The 18537-nt window shown below is 40.7% G+C and overlaps 2 protein-coding genes and 3 long non-coding RNA genes across 7 annotated transcripts in view; 3 read left to right on the forward strand and 2 right to left on the reverse strand.

Moving 5' to 3' along the window:
- LOC135350196 (uncharacterized) overlaps positions 1-18537 on the reverse strand; it is a gene marked incomplete in the record, with an annotated part of 231127 nt that overhangs the window by 208986 nt on the left and 3604 nt on the right. Inside the window, 3 exon segments of the mRNA XM_064548964.1 lie at positions 14488-14697; positions 15514-15708; positions 18377-18478. Of these exon segments, the coding sequence (XP_064405034.1) occupies positions 14488-14697; positions 15514-15708; positions 18377-18478 (507 nt within the window).
- LOC135333790 (uncharacterized) lies at positions 189-1449 on the forward strand. Its single transcript, XR_010394047.1, has 3 exons — positions 189-543; positions 798-941; positions 1323-1449. It is a non-coding gene; the product is annotated as an uncharacterized LOC135333790 (long non-coding RNA).
- LOC135331325 (neurotrypsin-like) lies at positions 2727-6238 on the forward strand. Of its 2 annotated transcripts, XM_064526446.1 has the most exons (8): positions 2727-3006; positions 3930-4119; positions 4193-4341; positions 4394-4583; positions 4982-5130; positions 5530-5716; positions 5795-5943; positions 6150-6238. In XM_064526446.1, the coding sequence occupies exons 1-8, from the start codon at positions 2946-2948 to the stop codon at positions 6230-6232; spliced, it is 1158 nt and encodes a 385-aa protein (XP_064382516.1). In that variant the 5' UTR covers positions 2727-2945; the 3' UTR covers positions 6233-6238. The 2 variants fall into 2 exon arrangements, with proteins under 2 accessions (XP_064382516.1, XP_064382525.1); XM_064526455.1 differs by lacking the exon at positions 2727-3006 and having other exon boundaries at positions 3974-4119; positions 4204-4341.
- LOC135333848 (uncharacterized) lies at positions 6268-7609 on the forward strand. The gene is made up of 3 exons (XR_010394103.1): positions 6268-6375; positions 6543-6691; positions 6786-7609. It is a non-coding gene; the product is annotated as an uncharacterized LOC135333848 (long non-coding RNA).
- Positions 9074-10658, reverse strand: LOC135333737 (uncharacterized). Of its 2 annotated transcripts, XR_010394035.1 has the most exons (4): positions 10539-10658; positions 10349-10440; positions 9896-10044; positions 9074-9413 (listed from the first exon to the last, which is right to left on the reverse strand). It is a non-coding gene; the product is annotated as an uncharacterized LOC135333737 (long non-coding RNA). The 2 variants fall into 2 exon arrangements; XR_010394034.1 differs by lacking the exon at positions 9896-10044.

The raw sequence follows: 18537 nt of genomic DNA on the forward strand, positions 1-18537 counted from the left end.
GCAGCGCTGTTACTAGCTTCCTCACCAGTAGCCGCCATCTTTATGTTCAGAAAGCTGGCGTTGTCATAGCCTCCTTCACCGGCCTTGTGCGGCCTGGGATCGAGGCTAGCGTTGTCATAGCAGTGGTAAGGTAGCGTGTGTTTGTATCGGGTAAAGATCGGCAGATTAATAATTGCATTATTGACGTCTAAATGGCCACCCAGACCCAACAACTAGTACTGCTCCTGCTCTGTATCGTGGCTTCCCTGTTTAGCACAAGCACTAATAATAAATTGAATGCATTACAGCTCCAGAATAATATCAGACAAAACAATTATAATAATAAAAATTGTTGTGTCTGATATTATTCTGGAGCATTCAATTTATATGCAACGTTACAATGTTCGATAACAAACGTGTTTTATACTTTAATACGTGTTTTTTTGTACTGCAGGTAGCGATGACAACCATGTGTGGCTTCTCGGAGAGGACTCAGGTTACCATGACAACTACGATACTATCTACTCGTCATGTGACACAACTAGCATCGTAGCACTGACAAAGGTACGTCAGCTTGACTATTATATATAAATCACCCAAACCCTAACTCATTACTAATAAATTATTTTAAATATACTCTTTAATATTAAATTTTGATAGGCCTTTCAAAGAGCTACAAAACACATTCTTTAGATTTGTAATTGGGCAATCCTAACTCAAGTTATCGATCATCAAAGATCAAAGAAAAATATTATGTCTAGAAAATAATTGAGTATGAAAGAAACCGTATGTATGACTAATTGTTCCCTTCATCTCAGGACAGGCTTGATGTTGACTACTACACTGCTGTGGAACAGCTGAGAATGATTAGATTCAATTTTCCTCTATAGCGGTTGATTTTGTGGTCACCCGAATGATTAACGAGGAACAACAGGACGAAGTGTTTGTGGCCGTGCATGAAGGTACGTGTGTGGGTGTGTGTGAGGTGTGGGTGTGTGAGGTGTGGAGTGTGGGTGTGTGAGGTGTGGAGTGTGAGTGTGTGTGTGGGTGGGTGTAAAAATAGACTAATGGCTGTTCAAGCTTTATTTAACACTGATGGGTCTCCTGTAATTTGAGAGTAGAGTTTTAATAATCAAAAGCCGTTCTCTAAATTTACTAACGGAACTGACGTTATTGCCGTTCAAAGATGCATGCCTCTATAGTACACTGTGATCTCCCACAAGTGGAGCTGTGTGTGTGTGTAGTACTGTCCCTACAATGCTCACACTAATTATTGTTGACCTCCCTAAACACACACTATTAATCCACCCACTCCACACTCCACACCACCCACACACACACAGGTTATATGAGCGTCAACAGATTTGGCAACTTCACGATCTTCCCCATCTCCATGGGCAAATCCTCCAGCCTCATCATGATCTCCAACCTTGCTTGTACCACTCCCGTCCACACCGCCCACACCACACACATACTCTGTGTCAATATAATCAAAGGAACGCAAAAAATATGCAAGGACGATATTCCACCTGGTTCCCATGGTTACTCGGACGTCTGCCCACGTTTGCAACTTGTTTATATAGTGACATCGGATCAAAAGACGATTTTGAAATTCAACGTTAGCGATGATTGTCTTGTATTGATATCTAAGAAGTCTGGAAATGACTACGGTAGTGCCATGTGGTTTTCTTATAATAATGGTTTGACATTATTTCTGAGTAATGGACTGGCTTTGAATGTAGAGGCTGCTGGAACATTGGGTGGGGAAGACGTCGGCACTGTACACTATAGCTCTGTGTCACAACTATACAGTCAGGCAAGCCAGCTGGGAGGATCTAGCAAACTATACTTACATGGCCTATCATGACCATACGAAATGATGTCATGAATAAAGTATTCCGTGGTCGGATTTATCTAGTAATGGTACAGAGACTATTCCAAGCCCGAATGGCTACAGTATCGTCCGTCCAATCAGCTTGCAGTATTGTCAGATTGACTTTGCATATGCTTTAGTTACATACAAGAGGGAAAAGGACAATTTCCTTAGAACAGGTGTCGCTTATATTAAGTCTTATTTTTGAATTTTGCTGTTCATTAATTTTGCTATAATTATGTACGTATGTTATTGCCCAGCCAGAGTGCAACATGCCATATTATGTTGCCGAGGGCATTATGTCATCCCATAGATACTATGAATTACTGTAATTTATAGTATCTATGGTCATCCAGTGCAATATATGGCATGTTGCACGAGGGCGCCTGCAATAACCCCAATGACGTTAAACTCGCAAATGGTTACTCTAGAATAGCCTCGAGACCAGCCCTTCCTTATCTGAAAGAACGCCTGGTCAAGTTCCAATGTAGCACTCGTCCAGCTGAGTCAGCTTTTATAGCATCATAATGATATTCATGGGTAATACACCTTGGGCGGACCTTGTGCGGGCAATTACCGGTCCAACGAGTGCTACATTGGAAATTGACCAGGCGTTCTTTCAGATAACGAACGGCTGGTCTCGAGGCTAACTCTAGAATAGCCTCGAGACCAGCCGTTCGTTATCTGGTCTCGAGGCTAACTCTAGAAGCGGCTCTTTTTGGTGTTACTAAGACAGTGGTGTTATGTTGCTATGCCCTCAGGATATAAACTAGTTATAACACGTCCACTCGGGATGCATGGCATATATGTCATCCCTCGTGCCCGTGTTATAACTATAGATCTAACATATTCTGAAAGAAATACGTAAACAAGATGCAGGCAAAGCTTTATGTTTTTGGTAAACAGTGCATTGAACCGACTTTTCGTGATAATCTGCATATTCCTCTAGCTGGCAGTATGCGGCCTGGAATCGAGGATATACTAGACAAGATTAATTTTAACGCGCATGTGCAGTATAATTGCGAGAGCACGTATAAAAGTAGTGAATGTAGCCTAGGATACTTTCATACTGAGTTGCAAGAAGCATTAGTCCATGATGAGTTGCTTACTGTGGAAATCAGTCACTGTCCTGAGCCTGGTTTGGGCTGTTGGAGGTGAGCTGGCTATGCCTCTGGCATTACATATGTATCATAATTATAATGAAAGTAAAATAATAAAATTATAATTATTTCCCTTCCAATAATAATAATTATACTTCTATACATACTCTGTTATTAAATGTTTCTACTCTGTATGATCGATGATTGTTTCTGCATAGAGTTGGTTAGACATGTAGGTAGGAATTCAGTGAGCGAGAATCAACGTTTTCTGTTAATAATTATTCTACTGCATGGTATTGTTGCTGTCCTGTTATGTTTGTATCATTGCTATAATTATGTATCGCGAGTAATTTTCGTATAGACTTTGTATTCTACAGCTCAAGATAGTGATGTAGAACTGAGAATAATTTTCCATTTTAAATTTCGTATGACACTTTACAATACAAAAATACGCACCATGCGAAAGTAACTCGCTTAGCTAAAATAAAACAAAAGTGTTGTATAGCAGTTAGTAATGTCAATGAAGCTACTTATATTTATTTCAGCAGTTAAAACTTGAAAAGGCTTCTGATGTACTAACATAATTATTTATCAATATATATACATGCAGGAACATACACATTCCATTATAGTTTCCTATATTAATAAAGCTATTGATTCCATGCTTTTCCTCTGAGTAATTGTAAGCTACCACAGTTATGTAGGTATCATGTTTTTCAGTAATGGTGTGAGGGGGGAATAACTGACTGGCCTACTCATAATTAACTCACACCTTTCGTCCCTAATTGTTACAGTTACCACAGTTATGTGGGGAATTAATACTGACTGGCCACTATTATGAGCCAATATCAGCTGCACACTGACTAATAAGACATAATTATAACAAGCCAGCTGTGAGCTAGAGAATCAGAGACATCAATTAATATGTTATGGATTCTAGCCGTGAGTGGCAATAATTCTTCATTTCGTGCCCTCAGGACAATTGAGTGGAGATGTGAGGCTGATAGATTCGTTTGGTTCAACAGATACCAGAATTGGCAGACTGGAGGTCTATTACAATGGACAATGGGGGACAGTGTGTCAGGACAACTTCGGTATAAATGATGCAAGAGTGGCTTGTCGTCAACTAGGTTTCCTAGGTTACATAGGCTATGGGGTCGTACGAAAGTAAGTATACCAATTATGGTTTGTGAATTTAGTTGATTTTAACTTGTATCACTCACCGATATTTTTACGATAGTGCCCTAACAGTGTCAGCATCCACACCGATATGGTTGGACGAGCTTGGTTGCTTTGGATCTGAAACTAGACTAGATGACTGCCCACACAATTCTATTGGAATTCATAATTGTGATCGTTCTGACGATGTGGGATTAGTGTGTGCAATAAGTGAGTGATGTTATACACTTTCAATATAATTATATATAATATATTACTTTAGATGAAGATTTGAGACTTGTGAATAGTTCTGGCACCACTGGGTTAGGTCCCGATGGTCGACTGGAGTTGTTTTATAACGGACAATGGGGGACAGTGTGTGACGATAGCTTCAGTCCAAACGATGCAAGGGTGGCTTGTCATCAGCTGGGGTACGATGACTATGCTAATTATGGACGAGTAGGAACATTAGGGTGAGTGCAGGGCCGTAGACAGTGGGGGGCAGCCTCCCTGTCATTCTAGATCTAGCTTTCAACAGAATTACTGATGTGCACATGCATAGTGCATATATTGAATGATGTAGTGGTGAAGCACGGGTGCTGGAGTACCTTCTTAGCTCAAGCTGCCTTTCCTTAGTTGCTCCATGAATAGCTAAGTTGGTGCCAGAGCAAGTTACAAGTTGCCATGCATGAACAGCTATATGCTCAGAAATAACGGCTGACATTTTTTTTAAGTAACCATTTTCAGCTGTTATTTTGCCATCCCTGCAAACCCAAATTATCTACGGGGAGTTGTCACTGCAATTAATTATAGATGTGATTTCTATAATAATAGTGCAATTGTGTTTTATTGCGATCATTTTTCCCTATAGTTTCTCCCAATCATCATCAACCACTCGGACATGGCTAGACGAGCTTCGTTGCTTAGGAAACGAGACCAAACTCATTAATTGTCCTGCTAACACTATCGGAGTTGAAGATTGCACCCACACACAAGATGTGGCCTTATTCTGTATTTCGGGTAAGTTAAATAGATGAGTACGAATATGGTGCCACACTGCTGCAGTTCAATTTGCAAGTATAATGCGTAGCCAGAATTGTATTCTTTTAATGTACATATAATTATACACATCATGGTACAAGTATACCTAGAATAATGCGAGTAACTAACATAAATTATGTGAATTTTGTGAGGGTTGATAAATTCGCAACAATAAAATCGCAAAACCTAAATTATTACTAGTAAATGCAAACGATCCTTGCCAAATCACAGATCGCAAAGAGTCAAATTTTCTGCTGATTTAGCTCATTCGCAAAGGTTTTTCATCCGCAAAATATTCTAGTAATACGGTACATGCATCATAATTATACAGCCATGCACAATAATTCAGTAGCCACCTTGACATGTATTCATTGTCAGAGGGAGACCTGAGGCTGGTAGACAATTCAGGCCGAACAGGAGGCTCCTCTGGCACTCTGGAGGTCTATAACAGTGGACAATGGGGGACAGTGTGTGATGATAGCTTCAGTCCAAATGATGCAAAAGTGGCTTGTCGTCAGCTGGGGTACGATGACTATACTCAGTATGGACGAGTAGGAACATTAGGGTGAGTGTCACTGTATTTAAAGTGATTTCAGCTATAATTATTGCAATTGTGTTTTATTGTGATCATTTCCCCCTATAGTTTCTCCCAATCATCATCAACCACTCGGACATGGCTGGACGAGCTTCGTTGCTTAGGAACTGAGAGCAGACTCATCGATTGTCCTGCTAACACTATCGGAGTGGAAGATTGCACCCACTCACAAGATGTGGCCCTGTTCTGTATTTTGGGTAAGTTAAATAGATGAGTACGAATTAATAGTGCCACATTGCTGCAGTTCAATTTTCTTTTTTTAAGTAATGCATGACAGACAGCGTAGCTAGAATCGTATTCTTTTAATGTATACATATTATACACATCATCATTATAAGTAAATGTATAATTTATAACAAGTTAATAGCCTGACATGTTAAATTCGCTGTATTCATTGTATCAGATGGAGACCTGAGGCTGATAGACAACTCAGGCCGAACAGGAGGCTCCTCTGGCAGACTGGAGGTCTATTACAGTGGACATTAATTAAGCTATCATCACACACTGTCCCCCATTGCGCAATGGGGGACAGTGTGTGATGATAGCTTCAGTCCAAACGATGCAAGAGTGGCTTGTCGTCAACTAGGATTCTCAACCTAAACTCGATACGGACCAGTTGGAACGCTAGGGTGAGTCAGTGTGTAAACTCATCATTGAGTTAACTATAATTATCTTACTATATAACTTGCCATTTGGTTCATCCATGCATGACGTATTATATACTTTATTGTGTACACTTCAATTAAAGTTTAAGCTTGTACAATATTTGTGGATAATTATTTCCCCCTGTCTATAGTTTCTCCCAACCTTCATCAACCACTCGGATATGGTTGGACCAACTTTGTTGCTCAGGAACTGAGAGCAGACTCATTAATTGTCCTGCTAACACTATCGGAGTGGAAGATTGCACTCATTCAGAAGATGTAGCCCTGGTGTGTGGTGCAGGTATATAAGAGTCAATGAGACCTGCTATATATAATTATAGCTCTGAATATTCTTGCAGCTTATAAATTACTATTACTATTCCATTACTTTGCAGCTACTTCCCCTTCTTCCCCTTCTTCCCCGTCCTCAACTCCAACTACATCCTCCAACATAACATCGATCAGCACAGGAGTGACTATTCCTATTATCATTGTTGTTGTGATCCTTTTTATTTTCCTGTTCTGTGTTTTCACAAACCGGAGGAGACGCCATGTTGGTCGCCCAGCAACCAGAGCTCCTGTAGTCGCTAATGTTAGATCAACAACTGTTATCATCGCCAAGTCAACCGCACCAGCAGCAAAAGCACAAGATATGGCCTACCCTATGCAATCCAAACCCCAATATTTAAATCAGCCCCCCCCTCAGAATATGTATCCGCCTCAATCAGCAGCCCCCTACACCACTGGACAGCAACCCCCAGCCCCCTACCCTACTGGACAGCAACCCGCTGCTCTGTACCCTGCTCTGTACCCTGCGTACCCCACTGGACAACCACCCCCTGCTCCGTCCTTGTCTGCATGGGGAGGAGCCCCTCCAGCATATCCAGGATGATTATGGGGACCTACTAGGCATGCAGTATATACATGTATTTTAACTGAAAGTAGTGAACTTTTAATAAGAGACATTGCAAATTGCAATTGACTGTATATAGCTGCATGTTAGTGATAACAAACTTCTATTATTTTTTTAAGTTTAGACAATGAGAATTTTGTTTCTCATTTTTTAACAATTATTTTCAAAAGTAAACTCTTCGGCTGATTTTTTACAATTTAATGAATGTATATACAGCGCGTATTATGGTTTTAGCCAATAAACGATCGATTTCACACAATTTAAATGACATTACCATCGTAATAATACAAAATATCTACTGTTCACACAAATAGAAATAATGTTCCCTATTGCAACGAGTACTTGCACTCCACGCCCTCGTCGAGCATATGCAGTATAATAGTCTTACTGCCTAACAACACGACCCAAATGTAGTTGCTCGGTGATGGAGCTAGCATGGCCGGCCAACTGCATGCACACAAACTTGGATGCTTGGTTCATAATAAACAGGGACAATAATTATATTCTGTAGGAGGAAGGGAGGTTACTAGTGTAAGCATGACAGTACGTGGGAGGAAGGGAGGTTACTAGTGTAAGCATGACAGTACGCGGGAGAAAGGGAGGTTACTAGTGTAAGCATGACAGTATACGCGGGATCCGGGAGGTTTAATACTATTTGGACCAACAAACATACTATAGATCTACAGTGCATGCTATTAATTAAGATTGCTTACCTCTATAGCTAGTCTCACTCTTCCAACTCCCCGTATAATACCATTTGCTCCGACATCTGTTTAATATAGAATGTATCCCACACAAAAAGACATGCACCTTAATACACAAGCATGGCCCCACCCACTTGTTAGATTACTTCTGTTGCAGTCGGCCACATTTACATAATTTGTGCTGTTGGTTACTGCATGCATGGGCTTTGAAGCAAGAGGTAGATGGTCAGGACTCCGGCATGCGCACATCTATAACTTTCGTTTCTAAAGTTGTCGGCTGTATTGGTGCACTGGTCGGGACTCCGACTTAACTGGGACTCCAGTTACTGGCTAGGACTCTAGCTTGCGCAGAAGGTCGAGACGCCGGCTATTTTTTGTTTATCTATTTTTAATTAGTTTAATCATCACAGATAAAGAGAGGGAGCGAGCATATGCAAGATCTAGTGTTTATTTAATACCTCTTTCTTGAGGTTTGCGGAAAGTAATTTGCTTTCCGGCAATGCCTATATCTTTCGTTTCCAGTAATATACTGTAGTAGACTTGTTCACTATCTGGGACTCCAGCCTGCACTTAGCTCCTCATGGGACTCCATGCAGTTACCGCGTACTGGCTGGGACTCCAGCTCACGCAATTTGATACCGCGTACTGGCTAGGAACTCATAGCTGGGACATCAGTTAAAGGTCAGGATGCCAGCTGAACTCCTTTTTTACTTTTAGTTGGACATCTATAGAAACTATGTGTATATTGCCAGCTCATGCAAATGACTATGGGAAAACAAGTATAATATAGCTGTTATACCTAAAGCAATTAATCTGGACCCTTCCCGGCCCTTTTTTTATTGTTGTGAAGTCCTATAATTATTGCTAGAATGGTCTAACTAGGTAGATGGTTCAAATATTGTTAAGGAAGTGCAAGCTACTAGCAGCAGCATTCTTACACTGACAGTAAGACTTAAGGTTTGTCTTTCTGGTGATTTTTTTGAAAGTTAAAATAGGCGACTGTAACTAGACATGCAAAGCTAGCTATGCATGGCAGACTAGATGCAAGCAAAGTCAGCAGCCCTTCCCTCAAATGTGTTTGTTTGGTAAAGATCTCACACAGATGAATAATAATTATGATAAGCAACAAAGAAAGAGTCAATGACTTTTATGAGCAAAATGTATAATTATGGATTCGCTAGTAAAGGTGAATTAGGTGCATTAGTCATTGTGAGGGGGTGTTATCCCAACTCGTACTTCTTGTCCGGCGCGGCGTAAGCCTACCGAGTATTGTGGAGCAGCTGGTCATAATATCTCAGATCCTTCACAGAGGGAGGGAGTTTGGGAATGGTGGCCAACTTTGATAAATGTTCTGAGTGTGCAGCTTAGCTCTTGGTGAAACCCCCTCCTCATCTGTTAGCTGATATCTGTACAATAATTATGAACAGTGATACGATCTTGGTAAAGTACCGTATATAGTGGGTTATTTTCGTATGGTGGGAATTTTCGGATATTTCGTATTGAAGAGCATTATACGAAAATTGAAATTGCAATAGATTCAACGTCACTATCTTGAGCTGTACGAATATTTAAAATACGAATGGGTATAATTATAGTCTGTACGAAAATTTGCACCAACAAAAATTACCTGCTATACGGCGGTATGCATGAAAATGACAAATTATGGCCCCGACTAAATTTTGGATTAAAACACATCAATTAAAAGCTGAAAATCATAAAAAATGTTGATACTGATACTCAAGTTACGGCTATTTAGATATTATAATAATGTTCAACTACTAAAATAGTCTATAATATACTATTCAACCATAATTTTAACTCAAGTTATCGACCATCACAATAATTAAGGTATAGCTACTAAAGCACTCCCTCCACACACACAATTCACTTTAGGCACAAAACAGAAGATGATTTTTTCTCGTCATCAAACAAGAAATGGGAATGGAAGTCAGTGAGGCAGTCCTCATCCGTGGGAAACTTCTGTTCCCTTGTGAAGACATTATTCTGACACAGCTTCTCTACACGTGTGTGTTGAAACTGTGTGTGGGGGAGCATGTTTATAAGATGCTCAACAATGGGAGATATTAATATTGAGTTGAAGTAAATAGTGCATTCTGTAGCTATTGGAGAGGACTATATATCACACGCCTGACAACTACACCACCACAATAATTATTACCTCACATTATACTTTAATCTAAACACACCATTTGATAGGCCTTTCAAAGAGCTACAAAATGCATTCTTCAGAATTGTATAGGACAATCTCAACTCAAGTTATTGCCAATCAAAGATAGCTTCTGAAATAGTAATGCCTCGTATAATTATTTCATTACATCACCTTTCACCTGAGCTCAATGTCTGGTTCTAGACTGAGTGTTAGTAGTCGCTGGTCAATATTCTGTTCAGCGCTGGATACCTGACCACCGATAACTGCATGTACGAGGAAAATAAATAAGACATTATTAATTTTTATAGAGATGATTGATACTAGGTGCAGAATATAATGGCTGGTAGATCCACACATGCACCTTTCTGTACAGGCTGCTGTACTCGTGGTAGCTCTTTATGACAGGAGAGACTTGTGTTGTTGAGGTAGACGGTTAGTAATAGCAGCGCCGTAGACTCGCCAGCCACCCCTTCCTCGGGGTAAGGAAGGGCTGGCTAGCTGGCGAGTCTAGCAGCGCCGTACGTGCTCGCAAGTACTAGCGCTAGTGCAAGTACTTTGGTAGCCTCGAGACCAGGCCGTGTATATTTTAATCGGCCTGGATTCGAGGCTTCGTTGACCCGCATTGTACCACATGGCCAGTGGGTAAAGATCCTCAAACAAATACCTCAATTATCACAACCAAAACCAAACAAACAACAAAAGGGTCACTAAACTAGAAAGCTTTAACTCCCGCATTGAATGTATTAGGGGAAATCCCCAACATAAAATAATATGCATTCCAACTGAAGGTAAACAAAAACAAATTAATTATTCTATTGCAAAGTTCTTGTATCTATTGAGTTAGTGTTGGGGTCAGAGTTCATTGGTTGCCTAGACGACTCTAACGGTATAATAGGTGAAGGGAAACGATAATTTGCTGGAGCAGGTGAAAATGGAAACATTGGGAAGGACACAGGATTCAAATTAAATCGTGATGACTGTCCCAGCATTGAGTTGTGTGAAGAAGGTCCAGTGAAATGGTTGGGGAGTGGTGTATTGAATGGACCACCCCCGGGTACAAAGGTCGATTGCCCTGTGTTCATTAAACCAGTAGCTGTGGGGTACGTGTGTTGAGGGTACGTGTGAGTGGGCGGGCCATTTAAACTGGACTGTATGGAATCAATTTGCTGACGGAGAGAAGATATTGTATTCCAGAGTGGTGTCAAGTCAGTAGAGGTTGGTGGTGCTTGTGATTGAGTATTGGGACCATTGCTGTCTTGAGATACATTGCCTAGGTCATGCGACACTCCACTCGTATCATGTGATCTGTCCCCCTCCTGAGTGGTAGTATTAGTATTCGTTTGTACTCCTTTTTTCTTTCGTGGGTTAGTTTTGTTCTTGGATTTCTGAGTGTGTCCAGTTGAGGTCTTGTCAGAGCTACAGAAATCTTTCCAACTGCCGTACACCAGAGGAGATTCAACAAAGCTCTCGGCCAGTCCGGAGGTGACAAACTTCCTGTAGGTGTGACGTGAGCGACTGGGCGTGTCATGTGACGTGGTAGAGGAGTCATGTGATTTGCTTGAATCTCTGTGCACTAGTACGACAATGTCAAATCCTGACAGAGATAGTTGGTCCACCTGTGTGTGTGTGTGTGTGTGTGTGTGTGTGTGTGTGCGTGTGTGTGTGTGTGTGCGTGTGTGTGTGTGTGTGTGTGTGTGTGTGTGGGTGTGATCCCTACCCCAGGGAAAACTACTTCTATAATAATGGCTGTTTTGGAAAATTCAGACCTTTCCAAGCCCCCACAACTTCAATTTGGAAACTTTTTTGGGGGATTGCTAGGTAGTAGTTGGAGCATGCAAAGACTGTATACGTACCCTAGGTTGTTCTAGCTATAAGGACAGAAACATCATAAAGTGAAAAACTGTACCTACTGCCTATAGTGGTAGCTTGTGTCATAATAATTATAGCCTCAAGTATCAAACAGAAGTGAAATCTCACACTGACAGTAATTAAGACAATCATTTGTCTCTTTTTTGTGTCTTAAATGGCAATTTTTCCCCTGTGTATAGTGATTAAACCCCGGATAGTTTTCGAGGTGCTAAGTGTTACCTATCCATTTCTCTCTTCTATCTATGGATAAACTACCACCTTAAGGCTGTACAATACAATATTACTGTTACTGGTACTAATACAGTATACAGTGTGTACTGTATAGTGACCTTTTTCTGTAGTATCTGCAGTAGGTTTGAAGGGTTTTTCACAATATCCTGGTCAGGTTTGGCCCTGCTCTTAGTGGAAGGAGGGAACTCGTGCTCACATTCAGGACATTTCTTGCAGCGGATGTGACAGCTCTCCTCACAGTTAGGACACTTTCTCTGAGTCACTGGCTGGGTACCTGTGTGGACATGTGTGTGTGGGCGTCTGAGTGTGTGTATATACGTGTGTGTGTGTGTATGTGTGGGTGGGTGTGCGTGTGTGGGCATATAAATGGTAGAGATGAATTAAGATGTACGTGCACATGGGATAAATAAATAATAGTCACTTTTTCGTTTCTTTGTTGGTGGTGGTCCATTCTCGTCACTCCTGGAGTCAGTGTCTCCAGTCACAGCAGCTGTATAGAGAGAGTAGCTGTATTGGACCACACTGTGTACTCATGATCCTAGTGAGCTTACATTGTTGTGGTAGAGACTTGAGGTAGTCAGCAATTTCAGTGTGACCATACCGTGTAGCAAGGTCAAGAGGAGTCTCGTCATCATCGTCAGTTACACCTGAACAACAGTGGGTGTAGAAACAAAGGTATAACACTGCATGGTGGTTGTGTTGTACTCACTGATATCACAGTTGGCCTTCTCCACCAAGTACTGCACCACATCTTTGTGTCCCCTAAGGCATGCATTGTGGAGAGGGGTCCAGTTGTCATCATCCCTCACACCTGCACATAACACACCATACGCTATTAGACACACAATCAAAACACTAATAGTTATAATTATACACAGTCTAATCAACAAAATTAAGTACCATGCAGGGACACTACTTGCAGGTTGTGTTACGCTCTGTAGCTTGTCATTAATAATTATGGACTTTGAACTTTCGATATCCATTTTAAACACTTATAGTCGATTATATTTACCATTCTGTTCTGCATGTCATTTCATGTTGTACATATATAAATTGTAACTGTAATAGTCTGCTAGTACTGTAGCTTGTAGCTTCATTACCATAAAGCTTTAGCACCCGTTGAGTTAGCAAGTAGTGAACACATACTAAAAGAGGCCATTAAAAGCACAATAGATTATCACACTCACTCTTGGGGTCAACTTTGTGTTGCTCGACTAGTTCCTTCACTACACCCATGTTGCCATAGCAACATGCTGCACACAGAAACACGGCTTTGTTTTCATCACCACATGCACAGCCACGGCTCATCAGGTAGTGGGCAACATCCATACAACCATCATTATAAACTCCCAGAGCTTTGTCCAGTGGTGACTGCCCCTCATCATCCCTCACATCTGTACATACACACAGTCAAACACAATAGTTATCAGGGTGTTTGAGAAAACGTTTGGGCACGCGTAAGCGTCTGATGTTGTATTAATAATGATGATTATGTCATAATTATATCTGATGGTGATGATGTCATTATTCTATGGGGGGAAGGTTAATTCACCCTCCCTGCCTCTAAACCAGGGCTGCATCCAGGATTTTAGATCAGGGGGGGCGTTTTGGGCAATTTAAAAATGTAGGAGGGGCAAAGTCATCAGAATTATTATAATAGCAGTACAAATGAATCTGCCAGATCCTAGGGGGGGTGCGAATTACCCCCTCGCCCCCCCCCCTTAATGCAGCCCTGTAAACTCTTGGTTAGCTACATACACATTGAATAGGACTGTGTCTAATCAACTGGGAAGAATCGAAAACAAACGATACTAAGTACCATCAAGGGCGTATGAAGAGAAGAGGGCATGCAACAGCTTGCGAGCAAAAACTGTAAGTGGGCGGTGGAAATTAATGAAGTGACATCTAAAAATAGAGATTTGTGTAAAGTACATGTGCAGACAATAAATAGATTGAATGCAGTTTTTGCTCGCACGTTGGACAAATAGTAAGTTGAATGCCCTCTTCACTTCATACGCCCTTGATACCATGGATACGGTATGGTTGTGTTACACCATGAAGTAGTGAACACATACCGTATAGCGGGTAATTTTCATGGGGTAAAATGTTTTCTTTATTTTCGTGGGCAAGCTGACCTACATGAATTTTTTACACCACGAAATTACTCGCTATACGGTATTCAAAGAGGGTACATTAAATCATTTACTCACTCTTGGGGTCAACCGTGTGTAGCTCAACCAGTTCCTTCACCACACCCAGGTTGCCATAGTGACATGCTGCACAGAGTAACTTGGCTTTGTCCTCATCACTACCACAGCCACGGCTCATCAGGTAGAGGGAAACATCCACATAATAATCATCATAATCAAGACCTCCCAGAGCTTTGTCCAGTGGTGACTGTCCCTTATCATCCCTCACATCTGTACATACACACAGTCAAACACAATAGTTATCAGGGTGTTTGAGAAAATGTTTGGGCGCGCGTAAGCGTCTGATGTTGTATTAATAATGATGATTATGTCATAATTATATCTGATGGTGATGATGTCATTATTCTATGGGGGGAAGGTTAATTCACCCTCCCTGCCTCTAAACCAGGGCTGCATCCAGGATTTTAGATCAGGGGGGGCGTTTTGGGCAATTTAAAAATGTAGGAGGGGCAAAGTCATCAGAATTATTATAATAGCAGTACAAATGAATCTGCCAGATCCTAGGGGGGGTGCGAATTACCCCCTCGCCCCCCCCCCTTAATGCAGCCCTGTAAACTCTTGGTTAGCTACATACACATTGAATAGGACTGTGTCTAATCAACTGGGAAGAATCGAAAACAAACGATACTAAGTACCATCAAGGGCGTATGAAGAGAAGAGGGCATGCAACAGCTTGCGAGCAAAAACTGTAAGTGGGCGGTGGAAATTAATGAAGTGACATCTAAAAATAGAGATTTGTGTAAAGTACATGTGCAGACAATAAATAGATTGAATGCAGTTTTTGCTCGCACGTTGGACAAATAGTAAGTTGAATGCCCTCTTCACTTCATACGCCCTTGATACCATGGATACGGTATGGTTGTGTTACACCATGAAGTAGTGAACACATACCGTATAGCAGATAATTTTCATGGGGTAAAATGTTTTCTTTATTTTCGTGGGCAAGCTGACCTACATGAATTTTTTACACCACGAAATTACTCGCTATACGGTATTCAAAGAGGGTACATTAAATCATTTACTCACTCTTGGGGTCAACCGTGTGTAGCTCAACCAGTTCCTTCACCACACCCAGGTTGCCATAGTGACATGCTGCACAGAGTAACTTGGCTTTGTCCTCGTCACTACCACAGCCACGGCTCATCAGGTAGAGGGAAACATCCACACAACCATCATACAAAGCTTTGTCCAGTGGCGACTGTCCCTTATCATCCCTCACATCTGTACATACACACAGTCAAACACAATAGTTATCAGGGTGTTTGAGAAAATGTTTGGGCGCGCGTAAGCGTCTGATGTTGTACTACTAATGATGATGACATCATAATTATATCTGATGGTGATGATGTCATTATTCTATGGGGGGAAAAGGTTCACCCCCGCACTAGATGCAAATACAAAACAAACGATACTAAGTACCATCAAGGGCAGATAAAGAGAAGAGGGCATGCAACAGCTTGCGAGTAAAAACTGTAAATGGGCGGTGGGAAAGTACAGTAATATCTAATGATATTGTGTAAAGTACATGTGCAGATAGCTATAAATAGATCGAATACAGTTTTTGCTCGCACGTTGGACTAATAGTGAGTTGCATGCCCTCTTCTCTTCATACACCCTTGATACCATGGATACGGTATGGTTCATGAAGTAGTGAACACACACCGTATAGCAGGAAATTTTCGTGGGGTAAAATATTTTCTTTATATTCGTGGGCAAATTTAATGATTGTCTTACTATCACTATACTAGTGTTCAAGCTGGCGCTGTGCTAATGCCTCTCGCCATGTTTTTGCTTTCGCTCAAAAGTATTAGAGTGTTATCTATAATGAATTTTATATTAAAGTTAGCTTATCTATATAAAGTCACTGAGAAGAAAAGACTTATTTACATGCATCTATTGTAAGTTATTATTTTTTGTATTATGTGGCTTACCAGGACATCAAGAAAGAAGAAAATTGATTCTTCCAGGATCTGTAGTTCAGTGTATATAATATCTAAGAAGAAAAGACCTGTGTACATGCATATTGTTATCTATATTGTTATATGGTAGTGTTTTGTGGCTTACCAGGCCCTCACATATCAAAACATTTTGTCAAATGAATGTAAAAAATATGTAAAAGTTGTCATCAAACATTTAATCTACAAGTATACAAATGCAGTAAAAAGTGAGACAAAAACACACAATTTGTACTTCAAACACTAAAAAAGAAGGAATTTTACCTAGAAATAATTTTAGTTTGCTCTCTATTGTATAATCTAGCTATTACTCTTTCCAATGATACCTCACATGCAGTTTCTACATGAGCTGCATACAGTGTTTTTCAGGTTTGAAATATAACAGTGATGACAGTTTTACCATTGAATTGCAGTGACTGGAAAGGGACTGTCCCATACTTTACATCATAAATTTTTGTGGGAAGGGTATTTACCTTTAGTTCGGTGCTAGGCAGCACAAGTAATTCCTAAGGATTCATATGAATGTGGGTTGCCTAGTTTCCTGTTAGTGTTAAGCAGCGTTAATTTTGCATAAGTGCATGTAAGTAGAGCTAGCTAAAGTTTATTGTGCCAGCTAGACTACTGTATACCTACTGAGGATGACAGATCAGCCCAAGTAACAGCCAAGGTATACTACTGTAACATAGAGCTGATGTCAAGTTTCCAAGACAAGCAAGGCAAAGCAAAGACAGTGCCCAGGAACTGAAGAAAGCCCCTGAAAACTCTCTCCTGGTGGGATTTACCGACACTGACGATCCATCAAGAGATAGTTAACATACACATATTGGATATGATGATGAGTAGAGTAATTATGAATGGAGAGAATAGCTGGTAGACTTGATGGACTGGATGAAAGTCCGAACAGTGACACTGATAACTGATTACAGACTTAGTTTATTATCTTTTTCATTGTATTTTGAGTTAGAAACCAAGATTAAAGTATAATCTGGTCTGCAGAAGAAAGGTACAGATGCTAACTTGAATCTATGCTACCTTGTTTGCTAATTACACTGCAGTACTTTTATTATTTATTATGAAGAGGAAATGACAAATATGACAAGTTATGACACGAAACGTCACAATTATTGAGTGGGCGGTAACAATTTTAATTTGACATTTCACATTGCAATGTTTTGATATGAGACAAAGATGATTCTGCCAGGAGGATCTGGATCTGGATCTTGGATATTATTTTCTCACACATGGGGAATGAGCGCGCATGCGCATTACATCCACAGGAATAATTAAAGGGTGTGTCCAAAGAGATCAATTTTACAAATGGCTACTGTACTGCTAGCTAGCTGTTTTAACAGATATTTTCTGAGTATTGTAGCTAACAAAAAGCTAGCGCTTTAGTGCAAGGCTAACTCATATGTTGAATAGAAAGTTTGTGCGGACAGATGATGCTATGAAAGATTCTGAAGAGACTGCAACAGCCTTCAATGTGAGTCAAACTAGCCATAACTCGAGAAAGAAGCTTTAGTTTGCTAATCCACGAATCAAAATCCAAGAGAACGTGGCTAGAAGCCTATAAAAGCTGTTAGTTTTCGTCGCATTGTAACCGTTGAGCAGTTATAGCTGGAATACACACACACACACACAGACAGACACACACACAGTCAGCTTTACCGTATCCCTCGTGCGGCTACGCCTCGAGGCATAAAAAGCTTAACTTGCAGTTCCATACAATACTTGAGACCATAATTTTTATGAGACACGTACAGTACACTAGCTACTTAGTTAGACAGTTCTAGCTATGTATAGGATTTCTTTTTACAGCCATAAAAACTTGTTTTCCCAACGGATAGTTTCTAAATTAAGCCACACCCCCATGCACAAAAGTAGACGTTTTGACGTCCGTTTCCAATCCCTCTCTCTTTTATCTATGATCTCACCAACATCCATCTTCTTCTCCTCCACCAGATACTGTACCACGTCTATACTTCCTCCCCCACAAGCCCAGTGAAGATGAGTCTTGTTATCCTTATCCCTCACATCTGTTGTGGAACAGAGCACTAACACAGATATTATTGTGGCGACCAGAAAAAACATATCC

Source organism: Halichondria panicea, chromosome 1, assembly GCF_963675165.1.
Source record: "Halichondria panicea chromosome 1, odHalPani1.1, whole genome shotgun sequence".
NCBI classification, from domain to species: Eukaryota; Metazoa; Porifera; class Demospongiae; order Suberitida; family Halichondriidae; genus Halichondria; species Halichondria panicea.

What these genes read in the sequence shown, in the direction of transcription:
- LOC135331325 (XM_064526446.1), top strand. Translation starts at nt 2,946, where the DNA reads ATGATGAGTTGCTTACTGTGGAAATCAGTCACTGTCCTGAGCCTGGTT. An exon ending in CCTGGTTTGGGCTGTTGGAG is followed by an intron (nt 3,007 to 3,929) that starts GTGAGCTGGCTA and finishes TCGTGCCCTCAG; the next exon opens with GACAATTGAGTGGAGATGTG. An exon ending in GGACGAGTAGGAACATTAGG is followed by an intron (nt 4,584 to 4,981) that starts GTGAGTGCAGGG and finishes TTTTCCCTATAG; the next exon opens with TTTCTCCCAATCATCATCAA.